The sequence below is a fragment of the Eptatretus burgeri genome, chromosome 1, assembly GCF_056783735.1.
Source record: "Eptatretus burgeri isolate ZD-2024b chromosome 1, Ebu_testis_v1, whole genome shotgun sequence".
NCBI classification, from domain to species: domain Eukaryota; kingdom Metazoa; phylum Chordata; class Myxini; order Myxiniformes; family Myxinidae; genus Eptatretus; species Eptatretus burgeri.
The window spans coordinates 83,384,127-83,407,421 of NC_140961.1; the positions used below are offsets into that span (position 1 = coordinate 83,384,127).

At 39.1% G+C, this 23,295-nt stretch overlaps 1 protein-coding gene and 1 long non-coding RNA gene across 2 annotated transcripts in view; both read left to right on the forward strand.

Annotated features, from left to right (window-relative positions):
• The first annotated feature begins 1,082 nt into the window (after positions 1-1,082).
• The window catches only part of LOC147034863 (extracellular calcium-sensing receptor-like), a 45,281-nt gene continuing 23,068 nt past the window's right edge, over positions 1,083-23,295 (forward strand). The window contains exons 1-2 of the mRNA XM_085858054.1: positions 1,083-1,735; positions 10,908-11,181. Of these exons, the coding sequence (XP_085714180.1) occupies positions 1,083-1,735; positions 10,908-11,181 (927 nt within the window). The remainder of the gene's footprint in view (positions 1,736-10,907; positions 11,182-23,295) is intronic.
• Positions 20,518-22,609, forward strand: LOC147034864 (uncharacterized). The gene is made up of 3 exons (XR_015060624.1): positions 20,518-21,463; positions 21,560-21,718; positions 22,114-22,609. It is a non-coding gene; the product is annotated as an uncharacterized LOC147034864 (long non-coding RNA).

Below are 23,295 nucleotides of genomic sequence, written 5' to 3' on the forward strand. Positions count from 1 at the left end.
TATCGAACCATCTACATAATACATATGCATGCTGCCTTTTCACTGTTGGTTGCATCATTGCTGCTCTAACAAAGGTTGTGAAATAATTTTACTCATAGGTCAAACAAGGGTGACCAGACCCGGCTGCAGAGGAACACCACGGCAACTTCCAGCCTGGCGATTGAGTGAACAACAAGGTGTTCAGGCGGAGGGGCATCCTGGGGAAACCTTTCCAGGTATTACTGGTTACTTATGGAGCTGTCAAGTGAGACGGTAAGCCAATCATGGACTCATGCATCTCACTACAAAAGAGGATACAGGAAGTTGTAAAGAGAAAGAAAGGAAATCTGCAAGTGGAAAAAAATGCTACTGGAGGTTTATGACAGATGTGGCAGTGTTTTGATTAGCATGTGCATAATCGTGATAAAATGGACAATAACTGATAGTGAGGGCATTATGGGAATGTCATAGAGAGCAGAATGTTTGGAAGGTCAACAGTAGGGGAAACAAGGAATGGGTTGTAACAAGGTACGCAGAGCAGAAGGAAAACATTGGGACCAATTGCATGAGAAAGGCATGTATGGGAAAACACTTATATGACCCTTACATATAATTATGCACATCGTGTGACACGGGATGAAGGGATAACTGGGACAAGGATAGATATAAGGATACGAATGAGTAATCTTGTAGAACCCCAGACATCATTAAATGGTATATTTCCATGATCTAGCAGGACATATAAGGATTGGCCATATTGATTGGAATATTCATCCTATTGTCTGTAATCAAAGCAGCCATTATGGCTGGCTTGCGAAAGTGTGTTCCAGGATGGCATCCAAAGACAACACTCAAGAAGCCCGAAGCCAAACCCGAATCTGAAAATAGCCCTGGTGGGCTGCCTAGTGGGGTTACTACTAGGAAACAACAACGCAACACACACAAAAAAAAGCGGCAGCGGAGGGCCGAACCCCCTGATGAGGGAACTCTCATAAATCCAAATGCCTCCTTCGGGTTGGTACATAACAAAGAATTGGACACTGTAAAAATGTTAAAATGAATCCAACTGGCAAAGAACAGTGAAACAACAGTCGCAGAACGCCATGACCGGAGGGCCAAAGACTACGCAAGCTCCACAGGAAGAGGTGCAGGTACGTCCACAGCAATTGTTGGAGTTATCCTGTTTTCCTCCTAGCAATGTAAACCAGTCGGAGGAACAACTCAATAAAACGTTCAAAAGCCTTTCATGGGGAATTGGCGGGCCGGAAGAAACGCCAGTGATAAAGGCCATCCACCCACACTCCACAGAAGGTTATAAAACAATGGAGAATGCGACTCTAATTTTTCGTATTCCCCCTGAAAAGGAGGGGGGAAAGCTGGATTGTACTTGCATAGGCATTCACCCAAATCAAACAATATATACAGCTACTATACGTTTCAACGTCTTGCAAACGCAAGTTCCACAGAAAGCTCCGAATACATTCGTTGCTTTAGCCACAGAAATAGCAAAGATCCACCACAAAAGTGATTGTTGGGTCTGCATGAAGCCACCAAAGGGGTCTTTGGTAGGCATTCCTATGGAGGTGCGGCCTATACCCTTCCACGAATTTCTTTCTAATCCTTTGAGGGAATTAACAGTGGACATAACCAACGAAACGCGAAAGCGGGTATTCAAGTCTGGCGATCCTGGGTCGACCTGGGACAACCCCCCTCTCCATATAGGTGGAGGAGATGACAGGGCCGATTTGCTTCCAGGGTAAGGGGGTACATAAAGTGGGGATTTCTGTTTGTGGACTCACATTACCAATGCCAAAGGAGAATTCTAATAAAATAGTGAACAAGTCGGTCCCGACAGGACAGAAGCAGATAACTTTCACCATAAACTACACTTTGCATCATGACAAAGGAATGATCCCGCCAAAAGGCATTTTCCTGGAATGTGGAGACAAAGCTTACCCCTACTTACCAAAAAGGTGGGCAGGGAGTTGTTATTTAGCCGCAGTATTTCCGGACGGCAGAATAAAGACCACTTTCCACCAAACCTCCCCACCTCCACGGTACCAGCACGACGTGCCCGAAACTTTGGACCCAAAGGGATGGGCCAGGGTATCAATGCGCCTCGGACCTCTAGCGAGAAGATTGTGGGAAAACGCTTTTGGCTTTGTCATTCCGGGAGCAGGCACGATCATGAATAGCGATAGGAGAGATAAACTTTCACTAGCTTTGGAATATGTAGCTCATGTATCCATGGCTTATTATACGGAATTGTCGGGTATGATAGTATCAATGTGTGCCATGGTAATGCAGAATAGAGTAACCTTAGATATGCTTTTGGCGGAGCAAGGAGGGGTATGCGGGATGATTGAAGGAGAATGTTGCATCTGGATCCCGGATCCTACGGACATAACTCACCGTGTGGTGGCCCGAATAAAAAACGTTACAGAAGCCCTCACTAATGGGCGAATGGATCGCGAGGAGGGTTACGAATGGTGGAGATCCATATTCCAGGGCTGGGGAGGTTGGTTACTGCACCTGATAGGGTCAATGCTCCTAATCATCCTGGTGGTAATTTTTGGAGTATTTCTGATCAAGATTCTCATTAGCATTTGTTTAAAGAAATGTTGTGAAGCCTCACCCCTCACCCAGGCCATCATAATAATTAACAGCGAACTCACAGAGGAAGACACCCAGGCCCTCCGTATGGGGTCACAACCAGACTCCATGGACCTGCAATCAGACTTCCAACAGCTCCACCATGTAATAATGGATGACTAACCCATGAGAGTGAGTGTTTTTTGTCTTCGAGTGCAAGATGAGACTCCTGCGCCGGAGGAGCTTACACCCCGCCTTGCGTGTTCACATTGCTACTCGCTTGCACCATATTAAATTTTCTTTATTGTTGCTGTTATTGTTTTTGGAATTATCTGAATTATACTTTGAAAATGGAAATTTTGTGTAATAAGGTTTGATGTGATAGATGTGGCAGTGATAAAGGATAAGTATGGCAGGTGCTGGCCCGGGCCACCAGCAGTCGGGGACTTCTCATTTGGTGGTTGTCAGTAACGGTTCACGGCATTCGTAAATCCCATCTGGGGGGAGCGGGAGCCTAGGGATGGCCAACACAGCCGCCAAATGGAGACCCACCTGTTCGATGAGCCTGAGGATGGTGGAGAATGGTCAAATGTGACCAAGGAGGGAATGTGAAGTAGTATTTATGGTCACATTTGATCCAGAGTCAATACGCACTTAGCAATTAGATGTCGGGATTCGAACCAATTTTCTTGTATACTTTGAAATGTATTTTAAAACCTTTATAGTTCCTTTATCATTTGTGCTCTCCCCACAAGCTCGCCCCAAGCATGCCTTTGGGAGGAGATTACATTTTTGTTTATGGCCAACCCACACATTTCACCTCTGTGAAAAGGGCTTTGCTTTCAACAAATGCCAGCGATAATTCAAGGCCTCGCATAGGGGGGAGAGGGATTGCTTCGGAAAAGTTGCAGAGCACTAATATAAGCGGTTATGACCATTTCAACTTTCTCTGGGAAAGGGAAAAAGAGCCCATTGGCCCATTTTTGAGTCCACACCTGGTGCTCTTATCAAACCAACTAAATTATAAATAAGAGGGTTTTGGAATGTGGATTTTCAGTGTGGTTGGGCAGTTCTCCTCTGTGTTGGTTGAGCTGCCACATCACCTCCGCATGCGAGTGCTCTTTTTGAATAAACCGTGCATTTGAAAATCTTCTTTGACTCTTCACACTCGGTCGAAGAAAGAGTCTTCACAATAGTCATCCAGTGTGGAGTTAGAGGAGAAAAGAGAACCAAAAAGACTTGCTTTTTCGGTCAGACAGACAGCCATAGTATCATCGGAACGGAAAAGTGAAGGAAAGGGAGAGCGACAGAAGTTGTTGGAGATACTTTTAGCTTATGAACAGGAAGATCTATTAGTGAAAGAAGATGAGAGGTTGTCACATTTATTTTCGGTAGAGCAATGCCTTGTCTCACGAATAACATGTTTGCAATGATTTCTGGTGGATATGGAAACTGAATGCGAGTCGGAGGAAGAAGAGTTTTTCCATGTCCAAGATGTGGCATCCCTTGCACGAATGACCACAGAGCAGGAATTATTGAACCAAGAATTGGTCGGTGAGAAAGACTTGAAAGAGAAGGGGATATAAGCCTCCATTCCTCGAACAATAACCTCAGCTCATTGTTCAGCAGAGATAGAGGCATCGCCCGAGGAGAGGCAGTAGTCTTTCCAGGGAAAGTCAGAAAATAAGTTTCATAAATCAGTCCAGTCAGCATTATTGAAATGCCAATACTGGTGTTTCTTTGGAGGAGTCGGATTAGAGGAAGTGTTGGAAAGTAAAGTGATGTTCACAAGATTGTGATCAGAAGAATCAATTGGAGGTGAAATTGTGTTGTTGTAATGCAACGGATTGGAGGTGAAGAATAAATCTAAAGTGTTGGTAGTATGGTCATGACGATCTGAGATATGGGTAGGGTGGGTGACAATTTGTTCCAAATCATGAAGAATGAAAAATGTAAGAGCTTCAACTCCCCCAACATCCATATGGGAAGACTTCAGACACTCCCTGTGTTCTACATTGAAGTCTATGAGATCGAGAAATTCTTCTTAAGGGTGTTCGGATATCATGGCCTCATGGCAAGAGTTAAGATCGTCAAAGAAAGCTGTAAGGTTTGAAAAATGAGGAGAGCTGTAAGTGAAACAGAGAAACATAGTGATGGTTGGGAGACAAATCTTAAGCCAGATGACATCAAAGTTTGGAGATTTGAGGTCCACAAGGTGTACAGCAGGCACGTTGATGTTGGATTAGGCACAGACTCCTCCTTTGAAGCGGAATTGTGAGTGACGGTTGTAACTCGAAATTTAACAATAATTAACAAGAACATCATATGACAGTTGGGTCTCTCAGAAAAGCAAGATATTAGGAGAGGAGCTTGCTCAATGATGTGCAACAGAGGAAAGATTTGAAAAAAGACAACAGATGTTGGTGAAATGAATTGAAAATGAGTCAAGTTGGTTCAAAAAGCAAGGGTCTTGGGAGGGACCGATACGACTACTGCATGAGCCTCCACCCCCTCTCTTTGGTAGCAGAGAAAGGCAGATCACGAGAGATTCTTCATAACCCATAATGCCAGGAACTTGGGGCCATTGACTTTTCGAACTTTATCATATTTAATTGGAGGCTGAGGGAAATGAGAGAAAAGAGAAATAAAGATGGAGATTGTGAAGAGAGGAGTGAAAATTAGTGAGTAAGTAAAGTGTATGATGAAAAGTGTGTGATGTTTGTTTGAAAAGTGTGTGATGAATCCTTTGTTGTAGGCCTTGATATATAAAAAAACCTTTGACAGAGTTTGGCATCGGAGTCTGATATCAAAGCTTCCCTCTTTCGGCTTTCCTCCTTCACTCTGCTCTCTCATATCGAACTTTCTCTCTGACCGGTCTATATCCGTTATTGTTGATGGTTCAACATCTCCCCCCTTCCATATCAACAGTGGTGTACCTCAGAGTGCACCATTCTGGTTTTTTTTTCAAGTCCCTCAAGTGGTGTACCGTTCAAGTGGTGCACCGTTCTGTCTCCGACACTCTTCCTTTTTTTTTTTTTTCAATGACCTTATTTCTTCCACAAATAACCAAATGCACTCGGATGCTGATGACTCAACATTACATTCCTCCATGTCTTTCCCATCTTTCCCGTCTTCCCTCACTTGATCTACGTCTCGTCTCTCTTCCACAAATAACCAAATGCAGTCGGATGCTGATGACTCAACATTACATTCTTCCATGTCTTTCCCATCTTTCCCGTCTTCCCTCACTTGATCTATGTCTCTTTTCATCCCTGCCACCTCTATAAATTCGGATTTGGACAAGATCTCCCAGTGGGGCAAATGTAATCAAGTTAAGTTTAATGCTTCAAAAACTCCATTTCTTTGCATGCATATATATATATATATATATATATATATATATATATATATATATATATATATATATATATATATATATATATATCTCTCTCTCTCTCTCTCTCATCTCCTTTCAAAGCTCAACAATTACACCATGTGATGCAATAAACCTACTAGGTATCACTCGAACTTCAAATTTATCCTGCAATCCACACATTACATAAATAGTTAAGTCTGCCTCAAAGAAATTAGAAGTCCTGTTCAGATGTCGAAGATTCTTCCCCTCTGAACAGCTGTTGCTCCAACTATAAAAAAAGGATTGATTCGTCTTTGTATGAAGTACTGCTCTCACATTTGGGGAGGTTCCAGCTCCACATATTTACTGGACAGACTTGAATCCAAGGTTATTTGACTTGTCAACTCCACCAATGTAATCTCAAAACTCGACCCACTCAAATGACGCCGCATAATAGGCTCTCTTTCTCTTTTCTACAGATATTAATTCGGTTTCTGCTCACAAGAACTTGCTGCTTGTGTACCTCCACCATTAGCGAGACCAAGGAATACTCGACAAGCCATGACATCACATGATTATTGGGTGGCCATTGGCAGCTCATGGGTGGGCCGTCACGATGTTTGTTTCTTCCCCTCCACTGACAAACTCTGGAACTCTTTACCTTCTCACGTCTTCCCAAACACTTCTGACCTTCACCTTTTTCAAAAAGCAGATTTTTTACTTCCTCAAAAACTCACAGACTATTCTCTCTTTACTTGCTTTTCTATCAATGCAGTCCTTTTGTTCAGGCATGGCCTCGATTATAACTATTTTGTCCGTGACTGAAGCCTTCAACATTAATAAATAAATAAATAAATAAAGACAGACAAACAGACAGAAAATGGTGAAAACATAACCTCCTGCACCGTCGTTGGCAGAGATAATTACATGTGCCGAACTACTTGGTTCGACAAATTTAGTCGCCAAGCCCAATATGGAACTCTTAAAATGACAAATGAACACAAACAAAGCCTGTCATACATGTGCTGTGTGTGCATTTTCACTGATTCACTTCCTCTAATCAGGGCACTTTTAGCTTGCCGTCAATAGGGTAAAATCTGTCACTCAAATTGTCTTTTAAAGATAATTATCAGCATTTAAACGAAAGAGTGGCCATTTCAAATTGGTTAACCATAATTGTAGTGTTCCTGGATAAAATCAGTCAGAAATATGGAAAATACAAGAAGCATCCTTGAAAGAGGTGTAGAGCTCCTACCATTTCCTGTCAGAGAAGTCTTCCTGGTACATCTGGCTTGTGTATTTTCACATCGTGAAGATGTTCTTTGTCGAAGAGTTGGTCGCCATTACTTTGGTGGTTTCGAATTGAAGGCATACATGAAATAAATCACCAAGCCCACAAAAATGGTGGCTTGGTAATCCAAAATGGCGGATCACAAGTGTGGTGAAATCACATGTATATGTTCCATCGGATTGTCAATGGCCACTTGCACTCAGTGTCGTCCCATGGAGATGGCTGAACCTTTGTATGTTAATTTACATTCTGCATACAGAATATAAATAATAATAAAATGCAACTGGGGCTGGCATGATTGCCTGAGGTTATGCACACTTGCTTCTAAATTGTTTAATCTGGGTTATGTTTCAGCCCAGCTATATAACTGGTATCCCAGTGTTTCACAGGCAGAGCAATTCATCAAGGTGCATGCCATCCCTCAGATGGACATTAAACGGGTGCCCCATCTGCTGGCATTCGGTGGTGGACATTAAATATTCCATGGTGTCCTTCATGAAGAGTCGGCGAGCTGTCACCGGCACCATGGCCAAATTCCAAATTCCCGCCATAATCAGCACAGGGCATTGCATCACCATCACAGCCGTGCACTCAGCGATAAGGCTACCCCACAGCTTTGTGCTGCATAAAAATGAACAAACAGGCAGGGTGATTCATCAATGTATGTGCCGACCCTCAAATGGACATTGAACTGGGTGTCCCTTCTGCCCGCATTAGTTGGTGGATGTTAAATATCAGTTTTTTTTTTCTGAAGAGTAGGCAAGCTATCACTGGCACCATTACAAAATTCCAAATTCCTACCCTAAATACTTTGGGAGAGTAATGGCAAACTGCCCAGCATGACCCTGACATACAACTACTTTAGATATTGAAAAAATATTCTGACTCATGATCTTTTCTACCCCCATCCGACCTCAATCAAAATGTTACATGCATGTTTCCTCCTGTCCTCTCTCCTCATTCCCTTGCTTCTTCCATCTACCTGTGTTGCTTGATGCAATGAAAAAAAAAAAACATCCCGTACACCAAAAACACAACTGCTATGTATGTATATTCAGCGAAATTAATGTGATTGTACTCCATGACTAATGTTTCTTCAACAATTGCACCTCGTTAATTTTATAGAACTTTGCTTTATCCCCCACAAAGTACATTAGACAGTTTGATTTTGAATTGTGTTTTTCTTTTGACTTTAAAGTTTTTAAAGCAATCATGTAACTTTATTTCCTATGCCACTGAAGGTGAAGGAGGTTATGTTTTCACCCCTTTCTGTCTGTTTGTCTGTGTACAGGATATCTCAAAAAGTTGTTGACGGATTCCGATGAAACTTGGTGGACATGTTGGGTGTGTGACAAGGAAGAATTGATTAAATTTTGGTGAAGATCTGCATCCGGATGTGATAATTTTTTTAAGTGATTCTTTACCATTGAGATCTCGGAATGACAAATGATATATAGCATGATATCTCAGAATTGTTTTGGGCCCGATATGTTCTCGTGGATCAGGCATTCCAGAGCGGAGATATGCGCTCTACCGAGTGCCCTTCTCCCTTCTAGTTCCAGTTGTTTTGCTTTTTGTTTAATAATACTTCCTTCATAAATGTATCTTATTTCTTCCATAACATGCATATATGTTTCTTTTCAATGTCTATCTTCTTTTTCGTCAATCCCATATAATATCTGAGTGTTTCATTCCTTTTCTGAATTGCTATGCATAAGATAATGATTAATTCTCCACTAATGTCCTAATAAAGTAATACAACGGATGGCATTTGAGATGGTATTTGAGGCAACTAGTTTGTTTATCACGTTTATACCAAACAAGGGGCATTACATGGGGAATTGTTCACTCAATCACTGTATAATCATAATGTATGACTTGGATGTGTAATTAATAAAACGAATAACTGAAAACTCATCCTATTTTTGTCGATCGATCTCGTTACATAACAAGATGGTTTTGTTAAATTGTGTTTATTTTTTTTCTTATCGTGATTAAAAGATTTGTTGATTGGCGAATGGGTGGAGTCCTGATAAAAAGATGACAAACACGACCTGATAAAATCCGGGAATCTATCGTATCCTATCATAGCAATTCACCACCATCTCTGGAGTGATGATGAAATAAAACGAGGAATAATGATACAGAAAACTTTCTTCTGTTTCAAATCGAGCATTTGCATTATTTTGGTGCATGTCACACAAATGCTTGTTGTTTTGTTTTTGATGTCATGCTTGTCTCTGCAGGATGAGAGTGAAACTTGCTCCCTTTCTCCTCGGATAAAAATCCGTGGATTGATGAAAAAAGGAGATGTTATTCTTGGAGGTTTATTTCCACTCCACTTTGGGGTGGCTGCCAAACAAGGGATTTCTACCGAGGAACCTAATTTTCCTGGCTGTCTTAAGTAAGTATAATTTATACTTGAAAATGTTTATATGTGTAATTTAAAGTCTTTGATATACTGTATTTGAAAGATACCTTTTTATTGAATTACTCAGACAATGCAGGCAATGGGTTGTTTGTACAATATTTTGCTCATTTATTTTCTTTTTGCTTTATTTAATTTTATTATGCTGTTTGAGTATTTAATTTCAAAATGTACCTGGTTTTAAATCTTTTTCTCCAGTTTCATTAAAAAATTTAAATATTTTATTTGCATGACTGACACGGTTGCTTAGATGTAGCATACTTGCCGATTTTGTCCAGTCTGAATTCCATTTCAAACCCCATTATAAACTGTTATTGCGGTGTGCAGGAAGGGTGATGCATTAGTGACGTTACTATCCTTCCAAATAGTGTGAAGCCAGCTTTCCTGGCTGACAATTCCCTTATGGATGTTGAATATCTGGTGGTGGTCGTCGTATGGCAGCTTAGCTGCCAGGGTAGCTATCATTTCTTGAAGCGCGACTGTGTCGCTGATGCAGTGCCCCTCTACCACTACACACACTGGAACTGGTAATCATTTCGCCGACCTCGGAAGGATGACAGGCTGAGTCAACCTCCTGGTGTATTTAATTCAGCAGCCAAGGGGGCTTGAACTCAGGACCCTAGGATCCCAAGCCACCACCCTAACCACTAAGCCAACACCAGGCTTTTTAATATCTCATAGCACTCTTGCAAAGAACAGGCAATTATACCAGCAGCCTGCAAAATTACAAATTATTGCCCTAAATTATTCCAGTAAAATATCGGGCATGGCCTGCTAGTTCGTGAAAAACTTGGCCGACCTTACATACTCTATGATCCAAATAATCCAAAGTAATGCCCATAGACATTTGATGATGATGATGATGATGATGGTGATGGTGATAGATCAAAATTTTATTTGCATGGAAGAAAAATGGACCGTTGGTTCATGATGGTAATAGAATTGCTGAAGCCCAAAATTGGGAGTTCGACTTTAGAGGGCTGGTTTGAGCAGGAATTTGCAATTTATTCAGGGTGCTGGCATTAACTCAAATACTTCATCAAAAGACATCAGGAAGTCTTTAATGCCTTCTAGTAATGAATCATCATAAATAGCTCCACACCTGAATGCCCATCAGTGGATGGTGGCACAATGTGATGACACACTCTGATTGTAAAGCACCAATCCAACAGTTTATAATCAGGTCAGGAATCAAACCCAGATGAGATAGCTTTAAGGCAAGTGCGTTACTTCTGAGATATCTGTCGGATTTACCATTACAGCTTTAACCCAAGAGTTTTTCGCTGGATGATGGCTATGGTATTTGCAATAAACGAGATAAATCGTAACCATTCATTGATCGGAAACAACACACTCGGTTATGCCATATTTGATTCGTGCTTCGCCGTGCCAAGGACAATGGAAACTACATTGGAGTTTTTGGAACTTAATTCACCAACTACAGGTCATTGTGTACTTGGTGGAGTCTTGGCAACAACTGGATCCACACTCTCAATAACGGTAGCAAGGTTGCTTGGACTTTTCTACATCCCCCAGGTTGGAATTATATCGGTTCAAGAGCAGCACTTTTAATACTGTTAAAAAAAAAAACAGAGAAGCAAAAATATATGTGCTGTGCAGACCATGGTGAAGCTAATTTTGGCATGTATACAAAAAACATTGATTAATACTAATATATAATTCATACAATTATGGCTTGTTTTAATGTCCACTGCTAATTTCTGTCATGTCTTGTTTTATAGTGTTAATAAGCAGATGTTTGTTGCACATTTTAATGGAAGATAAAGGATTATGCAATAAGGCATGAACAAACTCCTGTATTTATGTTAACATACGTCTTTTTTTAATATGGATCGGAAATAGAAAAAGTCGTCTGTGTCAATGCCAGGTACTTTCAAAAGTGATCTTCAGAGTTTCTTTCAAAGGTTAAAATATACCATGTGTATTTGTGGATGGATTTAATTGACAAGTGTGGATTCCACCTGCACCTTTTTTGGAGCTTGTGGAGCATGCATACAGAGTAGAGTACAAAGTGAGTGAACGAGAACCACAACACTCCTCGGGATGGCACCTTTCAAAGTATGGCACACTTATTGGAGTCCAGGACATTTTGAACACTTGTAGTCTTCGAATATTTGAAGACATCAGTGAATTGAGACATTTAATTGCAAGGACACAAGGAGAAAATGACAGTATATGAGATATGAACCAAGTAGGGTGAAAATTACAGTTCTGGAACACTTTACCGAAGACAACACAAATCCTCCTTTGATTATGTAATCATATCACCATCATAACTACATAACCTTGTAATCTTTCAATTACTTATTCATAGTTATTTTTAAAAATCAAAGTTCTGAGGTGCTTGACATTTTGATCTTTAATAGCCCCCTCAAAGATGATATAATCATATAACCTTCAAAATTACACAATCATTAACTTATTTGGAATAACAAATCAGTTTTTCACGAATATGAAATGGAAAAGAAGCTTGCATAGTCAAAAGACATCTTAAACAAAACCCCAAAAATCTATTCAAAGATAAAATCATGCAATAATGTATAACATTCTCTCCTTTAAATTTTAACAAAACTGTCTACTAAATATTGCAATACAGTACTCACAATAAGTGTATTGTTTCAAAGAATTTTAAACATAATCTTGAAGTGAAATTTCGCACGAGAATAAAAAGGTTGAACCAATGTATCATTGTCCAGTTCTTTTAAGTTGTAAAAATACATCAAAACATAAAATAAATTGTGCTGATAGAAACATTGAAAAAAATTTCTTCATTAAAAATATATTTTAAATGAGAGTAATTCGACTGCGCGCAGTCGACGAGTATGCCTCCGCACTCCCGCACAAACACTTGAGTATTGACATATTTGACCCTTGACCTTTATCATATCTGGCCCAAAATCTTTCAGTTAATTGCCCTGTCTAACTTTACCTTTGTACCAAGTTTGATGAAATTCTGTCCAATATTTCTTGAGTTAGGGTGTAAACAGTAAAATTTCAGAGTTTGACCTTGACCTTTATCACATCTGGCCCAAATAGATAACTGATAGATTTTGGGCCAGATATGATAAAGGTCAAGGGTCAAATATGTCAATACTCAAGTGTTTGTGCGGGAGAGCGGAGGCATACCCGTCAACTGCACACAGTCGAACTACTCTTGTTATTTTTTAAAATCAATCCAAGATGACCAACTGGTAGCCATTTTGTTACTTGAATGTGTAAATGTGCCAAAAAAAATGGCAATCAAAGATTGCAGACCCCCGCCAGTACTGCTTTTGTGTGGTGTATTTTGTGTTGCCTTTGTGTATTGGTGTGTTACATAATTAATAAGAGGCATAATTATTGCTGCCACATTATAACTGGTGGCAGTGATGACCGGGTACCAAGACGTCCCGCTTTGATGCAACCCCTCTTTGATGAGACACCTGCCCCTAACCCATGACATTTTTTTTGTATTATTCATGATTCATTTGAATTTAGAATGGGATTAAAATTCATTAAATTCGAATCAAATGGAAGACCAAATTTGTACAATCCTGCATTGGAGTAATCAGAAAGAACCTGAACAAGCAAAAAGCAAAGATGAAATCATCAGGAGGAACCTGGATAGGATTTGCATTTCAGCTGCTACTCTACCCTCAAACCCATCCAGGCACAGCCAAGTTAGCCTTATTCAAAAAAATACACATATATTAAAAAACAAAATGAACCCATATCAAAAAAATAAATAATTCTGGCAACCAGACAATGCATTTGATCAAGTTGATATTTAAAACATGTATTATGCATCACTACTCAATCATAAATGTGAAGTTTCTCTTTGATTACTAAAGCAGTTCCAGAGAAAACATTTAATAATTTTCTTCAAACCAATATGGCTGCAAAACCATGTGTTCTATCAATTATTCCACAACAAAGTTGTACAAAACATGCATTGGGGAACATTTGTGTGAAGTTTCCCCTTAATTTGTCCAGCCGTTCTGGAGAAGAAGATTTTTTTATAGGTTTTAGGGTAAATGCAATATGCCTGCCAAACCATGTGACCTATGACATCAACAAAAAGAACCTTTTGTTCCTCATGGATACTTGTGTGAATACTTGTGTTCCTCATGGATACTTCACAAGTCATACTTGTGAAGTTTCAACTCGATCTGTTCAGCCACTTCAGTTTTTTCAGACAATAATATTTTTGAAGGTTTTTTTTTTAACAATATGGCTGCCTAATCATGTGACCGATCACATCATCAATGTTCTTTTTCCGTGGACCATTTTATCCCAAGATGACCCTCAACATTTTTCATACTGATCAGATGTAACATTCTACATATGCAATTATGACGTCATAACGAAAGCAACTATGTTCTCATCAAAAATCAACTGATTCCCCATGAGGAATATTTGCCATGTGCCAAGTTTCAGCATTTCCCTTAATGTAGTTTCAGAGATACAGAGGTCCAAATTTTTGCCGTTTTTCCAACATGGATGACACACCCTGTGACGAATGACATCATGATTATGATTAGAACATTCTCGGTGAGCAATCACACCCATTGTGAAAATTTCATCTCAATCTGACAAGTGGTTGCGGAGAAAAACACGAACATTCTGTGCAGACAAACAAACAAACAAGAAGAAGACATCATGCAGAGCACAATACTTTCAAAATCCATAAAAAAAATGACCTTAAAAATAATTGGTGGTTGAATGCAATGATCAAATATGAAACTCCTCTTCAAATATCAAGTGAATCAGATGAAAATTGACAATTTTAGAAATTCGGCCTATGTTGACCTTTTGGCCGATGTGGACCTCCAATATAATTGGTGGTTGAATTTAGTAACCTGAAATATAAATCCTCTTCAAATTTCAAGTCAATCAGATGAAAATTGAGGATTTTTGAAATACGACCTTAGTTGTTGACTATGGGCCTTTGTTGACCTTTTGGCCTCTGTTGACCTCAAAAATAATTGGTGGTTCAATTCAGTGACCTGACATGCAAATCCTCTTCAAATTTCAATTAGGTTGAAAATTGAGGATTTTAGAAATACCACTTTAGTTGTTAACCTTGGGCCTACGTTGACCTTTTGGTTAATGATGACCTCAAAAATTATAGGCTGGTTGAATTCAGTGACCTGAAATATAAATCATCTTCAAATTTTAAGTCAATCGGATGAAATTTGAGGATTTTAGAAATACCGCCATAGTTGATGACATTAGGCCTATATTGACCATTTAGTATTTATTGACCTCAAGAATAATAGGCGAGTTGAATTCATTGACATGAAATATAAATCCACTTCAAATTTTAAGTCAATTGGATGAAATTTGAGGATTTTAGAAATCCCCCCTACGTTGTTGACGTTTGGCCTTTGTTGACCTTTTGACATTTTGACCTAAAAAAAAATAGGCTTCATTCTTATGACAAACTCTACCATTTGCTGAAGTTTCGTGAAAATCGGTTTAAAATTGTGGCCTGTCGGCGACAAATAGTCAAACAGATAAACAGATTGAAACAGACAGAATAACAAAATCAATTGACCAATATACTTAAAACATCTTAGATTTTGCAAGTAACCAGCAAGAAGAAGACATCTTACAGAGCAGGCTACTTGCAAAATCCAGAAAACAAATTTGATCTCAAAAATAATTGGTGGTTGATTTGAACGACCAATTATGCAACTCCTCTTCAAATTTCAACTGAATTGGATGAAAACTGACAATTTTAGAAACTTGTCCTATGTTGAACTTTTGGTCTATGTGGACGTCCAAAAAAATTGGTGGTTAAATTCAGTGACAAGAATATATAGCCTCTTCAAATTTCAAGTCAATCGGATGAAAATTGAGGATTTTAAAAATCCCACCTTAGTTGTTGACCTTGGGCCTATGTTGCCCTTTTGGTCCATTTGATCTCAAAAATATTTGGCTCGTAGAATTCAGTGATGTGAAATATATAGCCTCTTCAAATTTCAAGTAAATCGGATGAAAATTGAGAATTTTAGAAATCCCACCTTAGTTGTTGACCTTGGGACTATGTTGACCTTTTGGTCCATGTTGACCTCAAAAAGAATTGGCTGGTTTAATTCAGTGACCTAAAATATTAATCCTCTTCAAATTTCAAGTCAATCAGATGAAAATTGAGGATTTTAGAAATATCGCCATAGTTGATGACCTTGAGCCTATGTTGACCATTTAGTCTTTGTTGACCAAAAGAATAATAACCTACTTGAATTCATTGATGTGAAATATAAATTCTCTTCGAATTTCAAGTCAATCGGATGAAAATTGAGGAAATTTATAAATCTCACTTGAGTTGTTGACCTTTGGCCTATGTTGACCTTTTGATCGACTTTGACCTCAAAAATAATTGGCTAGTTGAATCCAGTGACCTGAAATATATAACCTCTTCCAATTTTAAGTCAATCGGATGAAAATTGAGGATTTTTGAATCTCACTGAAGTTATTGACCTTTGGCCTGTGTTCACCTATTAACCTTTTGAACTCAAATACAACAGGATTCTTCCTTATGACAATCTCTACCATCTGGTGAAGTTTTGTGTAGATTGGTTTAAATGTGTGACCTGTAGGTGACAAACAGACAGACAGACAGACAGAATGACAAAATTGACTGACCAATAGGCTTAAAAATCTTCGATTTTGCAAGTAACAAACAAACAAACCCAAATGCAAGGCCCTCTCCTTCAGCACAGGTTACTCATGCAGGTTGGGAACACACTGTGTATGTATAATTTTCTGCGGCATTGTGATCAGGAACTCAACAGAAGCAAAATTCCAACATCTCATGTCCTGCACTCCATTGATGATAATCAGAACATCTGGAGACGTCTGTGGCATTGTGATCAGGAACTTAATGGAGAAGGATCTCAAGAAGTTTGTGGTATAAATTTTGGATATCTATAAATCATAAGAAACTTTGTATCATCCAATATGATTGTTTAATGTAATACACACGTGCGGAGTGAGTGCTGGTGTAAAATCTCCAAGCACTCTCTAACTCTAGGCAAAAGGTTTTATATTATTGCTTATAGGGTGTGGTCTCGAACCAAAGCATCATTTACAGGAAAACTTATAAATCAATGTCAAACTACAAAAGGCTTTTCAAAGCAGAAATAATTAAAACAGAGACAAAAACATTTCCATATCCGGTCAAGTGTGCATCTTATGGAATGAGGGAGTGTGGGATAGGGACCCTCAGTTCAGCATGTGTGTGGGCCAGGACAACTCTCCCATACAGATAAGAACAACAAGGCATGCAGTGTTTACCAAAGTCCTTAACCACTGTGGGCAAATCTCCCTGCAGAAGTATCTCTAACATTTATTTATTAAATTCCCTCTGGCACACAAGCTATGCCAAGCGTAGTTAGCAGTTTAATGCAGTACATAAGTTTCATTTTAATTCATTGGATTTACCTATGGTGAAAATTGTCTCAATCCGACAAGTGGTTGCGGTGAAAAACACGAATGTTCTGTGCTGACAAACAAACAAACAAATGGACCCAAATTCAATACCCTCTCCTTCGGTGAGGGTAACTGGTGTAGATTGGAAGCATATATGTATAAATCTCTGTGGCATTGTGATCAGAACTCAACGGAAGCAAAACTCCAACATCTCATATCCTGCACTCCACTGATGACAATCAGAACATATGTAGACATATGTGGCATTGTGATCAGGAACTCAATGGAATAGGAACTCGAGGAGCTCCAAGATCCATCCTACACTCAACTTATGACACTGTAAAATAAGTACATGTTGGAATGTATTTATCTATTACATAATTAAATAATACTCTTATATATTTCTTTTATTAAGACACTTATCTCACCTCTCACATATCTTCCCAATGTCGAAGAGCTCAACTTAAATGTCAATCAATCAGAATTCATTTTCTGGGTCATTCAATAAGTCCATCAAACAAGTCAATACTCTCAAACCAAGCTTCGGTAATAACCGAATGCTCTTTTTGAAGTTCACAAAGGATTTTCACTGGAAACAAAATATTATTTTCTGTTTAATCAGAAACTTTAACATTCACCCAACATTCAATTTACAGCTTGTTATTTATACAAGCAAAATACAATTTACCTTGATATTGTTGAGTTTCTCATCGAGTTCATCAATTTGGACGTGAACATCACAACAGGCTGATGATGGGCAAACACTGTAATTAAAAAGACAACTAATTAGAGAAAATGTAAATACATTAAGATTAAATACAGTTGCAGGAGATGCATCGGCTGGGACACTTTCTCTCCCGGGGCGGTCACACGATGGTGTGCTAAATTGTTCCCCCCTGCCCTTCCACCAGTGGGCCCAAACTTTCTCACTAACAATATCAAATATATAAAGTAATCAGGGCATATCTGTCTGTCCAAAGAAAAAGTGTCCTTTTTTATTTGCAAAAAAACTTACTTGTTATTTCAAATGACTACTTTGTGACATAATTATGAAGGTTATATGATTATATCATGTTGGGGTTATGGGCTATTAAATGTCTTGCGAGCATTCCACTTTAATATTACAAAAGGTCAAGTGCCCCAGAACGTTTTGTTAAACCCAAGTTGTTTTTCTTGAACTTTGAATAAGTAAATAAAAGACGATATTGTGACGTGGTTTTGAAGGATATATGATTACATAATCATCAGAGGGTTGGCAGTTTCTAAGGTAAGTTGTGCCAGACATGCCAGAACCTGATATCCCAGCATTAAGGGGTATGCTTCGATGGCTATGTCATATCGGCCAACATCACTGGAAAAATCCGGATTTTATATAGAATGATGTGGACTTAATGAGGAGGTAAATGCAAAAGGCAGCAGGTTTACATACTATCAAAACGTAGGGAGGGTGGTGGACATACACACAAGCAGAAATAACAATGAGTACACAAAGATACATGAGGAAACTAGACACAGGAGGCGATCATTCGGCCCATCATCAGAAGGATGACAGGCTGAGTCAACCCACCTGGTGTTATTTCAACAGCAAAACAGGGGCTCAAACTCAAGAACCTAAGATATTAAGCCAGCCACCTTGACCATTAAACCAACACCAGGCATGTGGCCTCAGGTCAAAGTCATGGACAGAAAAATTGAATGAGCTGAACTTGCAAGATGAGAAATTGTTCTGTTATAGAAGAAATTACAGGAACAGTCAATATTAGGAGCTGATGTGATGATTGATCAGTCTTGACTGGAGAAAGCAGTTTTTTGGCCACATGAATCGGCTTCACCAAATTTCCATACTTGTCTGGGTGAAGGAGGTTCTCAAAAAACTGCAAAAGAGATGCCCACTTTTAGCTGTGTGACATGCTCCAAGGCTGCCCCTTGTACGAAATAATCTCTATTTTCAATGTTATTACCCATCCCTAGCACCTGACATATCTTTATGTTAAATCGCATCTTCCACTATTTTGCCAAATATATGAAAGTATGCTCTTGCTGCGTTTGAGCTTACATCCACGTTGTTCACTGACTGCATCCTAACCCCCCAAACCTTCACCTCATTATTCTCCATGCCTTTTCTTCCTCCAAGGGCACCTCTGTTGTGTCCTAACCTGCTGTTGGTGTGTGTCTCTCCCCGTCCACCCCACCCCCCTTCCATTATGTTCTACTTGTTTAAATATATTCTGGTACACTTGTGTTCCAGCTCGTGCCCTCGCCTCGACTTTATATTCTGAAAAAATTTAAGAGGTTTTCTTTATTTGCTGTTCAAGAGAGATTTGTGGATCTCGTTGAGTTTTAGTATGGGCACTTAAATGTCATGCATTCATAAGAAAATAAGAAGAAATGAGAATAAAGTAAGGGAAGAGTAAAGTAAAAAAAATGGACGTAGAGTCAAGAATATTGATTAGTGTAGTTTGTACATGGATGAGATCAAATAAAAACAGATCTTTTAAATATTTACACAAGGCACAAAAATACAACTCCTGATGGAGATAAGCGACAATTTTTAAAAAACAGAACACAATTCAGGATGATATCCTTTTGAGGCCAATCACTTGGAGTACAAAGCCACACATTATTTGACGATGAAAAGCATCAACACCTTTTCCTTTTCGACTATTTTTTTCCATTAATGCGCAAGTGTTGTTTGACATCTTCTCTTCATCAAAGTAGTACTTATATGGTGCTTGCTCAGAAAAGTTGCAGGTTCTTCTTTTCAAAACAAAGGCAAGAGTGTACTTGGTAAGTATGTATTCCAGTTAAGTGGCTGACATGTTAATCTTCATAACTTAAGTTACATTTTCTTTTTACTTTTAGCTAAATTATGAACTAAATTAAAGCAAAAATTTAGTTTTTGAAGTATATATATATATATATATATATATATATATATATATATATATATATATATATATATATATATATATATATATATATATATATATATATACACATTGTTACAGGCCGGGAGTCAGTCGCCAACCGACCGCTCTGAACGGAGCCGCAAGTCGAGTCGGCCCGACCGATCGCCCGGAATATAGATCGCCGCCCAGATAACTCCGAGCGACGGGAGTAGGGTGAATATACTGGTTCTGGCTCACTTTTCCCCATGTAAATGAATGGGGGATTTTCAGCGATTCATATTTTTTTTCCCTAAAAATAAACCCCCTTTTTATCCCAAGGCATATTTATTTGTCTCCCCTTTTAACCTGGGGACACTTTTTTTTTCAAATAATCCATGCAATAAGATAAACATTTGTTAAAGGTGATTCGAAAGAAATATCTAAAACGTCTAAGCCTCGGGACACTCTTTATCAAATAACCGATGCATATTGTTTAGCTCACTCACTGAACCTATAAAGATTTGTTCATTCTCAAATTCCTTCAATAGTTTAATTTTCTTTGCACAATAATCCCCATCTAAAATATTGAAAAACAAAACATTTGAATCTTTATATTTTTTAAGATACCCCTTTTGTGCCATTACGAAATGATAAACTTCTCTTAATGATCTCATCTGGCCACCGCCTGAGTTGCAAATCATTTTTGTGTATAAACCACGCCATAAAAAAAGTTTTGTTTCAAATGTTTTCAGTTCATGCTGTGAAAATGAGGAAGTGTTTTTTTGACTCGGTCGTGCTGTGAAAATGAGGAAGTGTTTTTGGACAGTCATGCTGTGAAAAAAAACAGGAACTATTCTGTGAGACAAGGTCTCGTGTTTATATTTTATCTCAGAACACGAACTGAAAACATTTGAATCAAAACCATTTTAGGGTATTTTAAGTATGTTTTAAAAATGATTCATACAATTTGAGAATATATCTCCCAGTTATTTTCCAAGCTGTCTCTCCTGAAGCGTCATTTCCTGTGGCCACACCCAATGATTAAGCAATCTCCTCATCGTTGCTTTATAAGTGATTCGCCAGACAAAGTTTCTGCCAGACGAGATTTTCATTTTTACAACTGAGACATGAGCGATCTTTCTTCCGCGAACAAAACAGCTCAACACAAAGTTGGTAAGCCTGTGTATTGTTTCCTCTTTGAACGATGAAGCAATTGATTATAAATTAAATCGTGATAATTCTGATATATATATTTTTTTTTTCTTGGCAGGTCCTTGGAAGAAGAGCAGTTTACATATCATGACGAGGTGCATGAAATTAATGCTCTTATTGAAGAGGTCAATCATCTTAGAAGAGAATTGAAAAACATTTTTAAAGACTGACACGACGTCTTATCACAGCCTCTGATCTTTTTGCCATCTTGTACCAATGGTAAAAAAAAACTGAGACATGGACTCACTCTCTTCCGATGAAGATAACAGCTCACTACAAAGTTGGTAAGTTTGTGTATGGTTTCCTCTTTGAACAATGAAGCAATTGATAATTATAAATTAAATCGTGATAATGCGAAAATATATATTTTTTCCTGGCAGGTCCTTGGAAGAAGTGGAGTTTACATATCACGATGAGGTGCATCAAATGAATGCTCTTATTGAAGAGGTCAATGATTTTAGAAGAGAATTGAAAAACATTTATAATGACTGGTACGAAGTCTTATCACGGCCTCTGATCTCGAATAAATTAAACCAATGGTGAGACACGTGTGTGTGTGTGTGTGTGTGTGTGTGAATATATGTATGTGTGTGTGTGTGTGTGTGTGTGTGTGTGTGTGTGTGTGTGTGTGTGTGTGTGTGTGTGTGTGTGTGTGTGTGTGTGTGTGTGTGTGTGTGTGTGTGTGAGAATATATGTATGTGTGTGTATGTGTGTGTGTGCGTGTGAGAATATATGTATGTGTGTGTATGTGTGTGTGTGTGTGTGAGTGTGTGTGAATATATGTATGTGTGTGTGTGTGTGTGTGTGAGTATCTATATATATATATATATATATATATATATATATATATATATATATATATATATATGTGTCTTTGTATCTCTCTCTGTCTGTCTCTCCATCTATACCCTTGACTTATTATTTTTTTTTTCAGCTCGATCACACAACATCAGCTGTTGAAGCAATCTGGTACAACACATGATTTTCTGGAGATAAATGTTTCTGAATTATTATTTAGTTATTCTTTTATTAATATCACTCTCTCTTTGGAATGTCGTCTTATGTTGGTTGCATCATTAGTTTGGACGCGGTTTTGCCAGTACACTGGAATTCATTTTATTGGCCTTGAAAGGATGACAGGCTGAGTCGGCCTCCTGGTGTGTTAATTCAGTGGTCAACAAGGTTTGAACTTAGAACCAACACCAGGCTTACTCATATTACCATGTAATTATCTTTATAAAACCTAATTATTATCCACTTTTTGTTTCAAAACAGAATATGGTATCTGAGTTTCAACATCACAAGACATCTGAAGAAGATTGCTGGGAAAGATTATGCATTCTCGCAAATGAATATTTAATATTTGCAATTTTGATTAATTATATTTGTTTTGTTTACAATTACTTGATTTTAAATTTCAAAAAAAGGATTAAGACATGAAGGAAAGGGAGGGGTGGGGGAGGGGGTGGGGGGGTAGGTGCGCTCCCCCAATGACCCATCACCCCCTCATCCCACCCCTCCCCTCCCCATGTGTGTGTGTGGGGAAGGGTGGGGGTGGGATGAGGGAGGTGGAGGGTCAAAGGTGGGGGCACACAGGGGGATGAGGGGTGGGGCTTGTGTGGGCGGGGCTTGTGTGGGTGGGGTTTATGTGAGCGGGGCTTCGGTGTGGGCGGGGCGTGTGTGGGCGGGGCTTTTGTGGGCGGGGCTTGTGTGGGCGGGGCTTGTGGGAGGGCGTTTATGCGGGCGGCGCTTGCGGGCCGGCATTTATGTGGGCGGGCTTCAGTGGGGTTTGTGTGGGCAGGGTTTATGTTGGTGGAGCTTGTGTGGGAGGGGTTTATGTGGGCAGGGCTTGTGTGGGCAGGGTTTATGTGGGAGGGGTGAATGGAGATGAGGCTTATGTGGATGAGGTTTGTGTGGATAAATGGATGGGTGGATGGGTGGATGAGTGGAGCTTGTGTGGATGGGTGGATAATTTTTTAATTAAATAAACATGTTGTGTGTGGGGAACTAATTAACTAATCACTAATTATGTGAATATGATGAATATGGGTGGAGCTTGTGTGGGGTTTGTGTGTGTGGAGCTTGTGTGGGGTTTGTGTGGGGTGGGGTTTGTGTG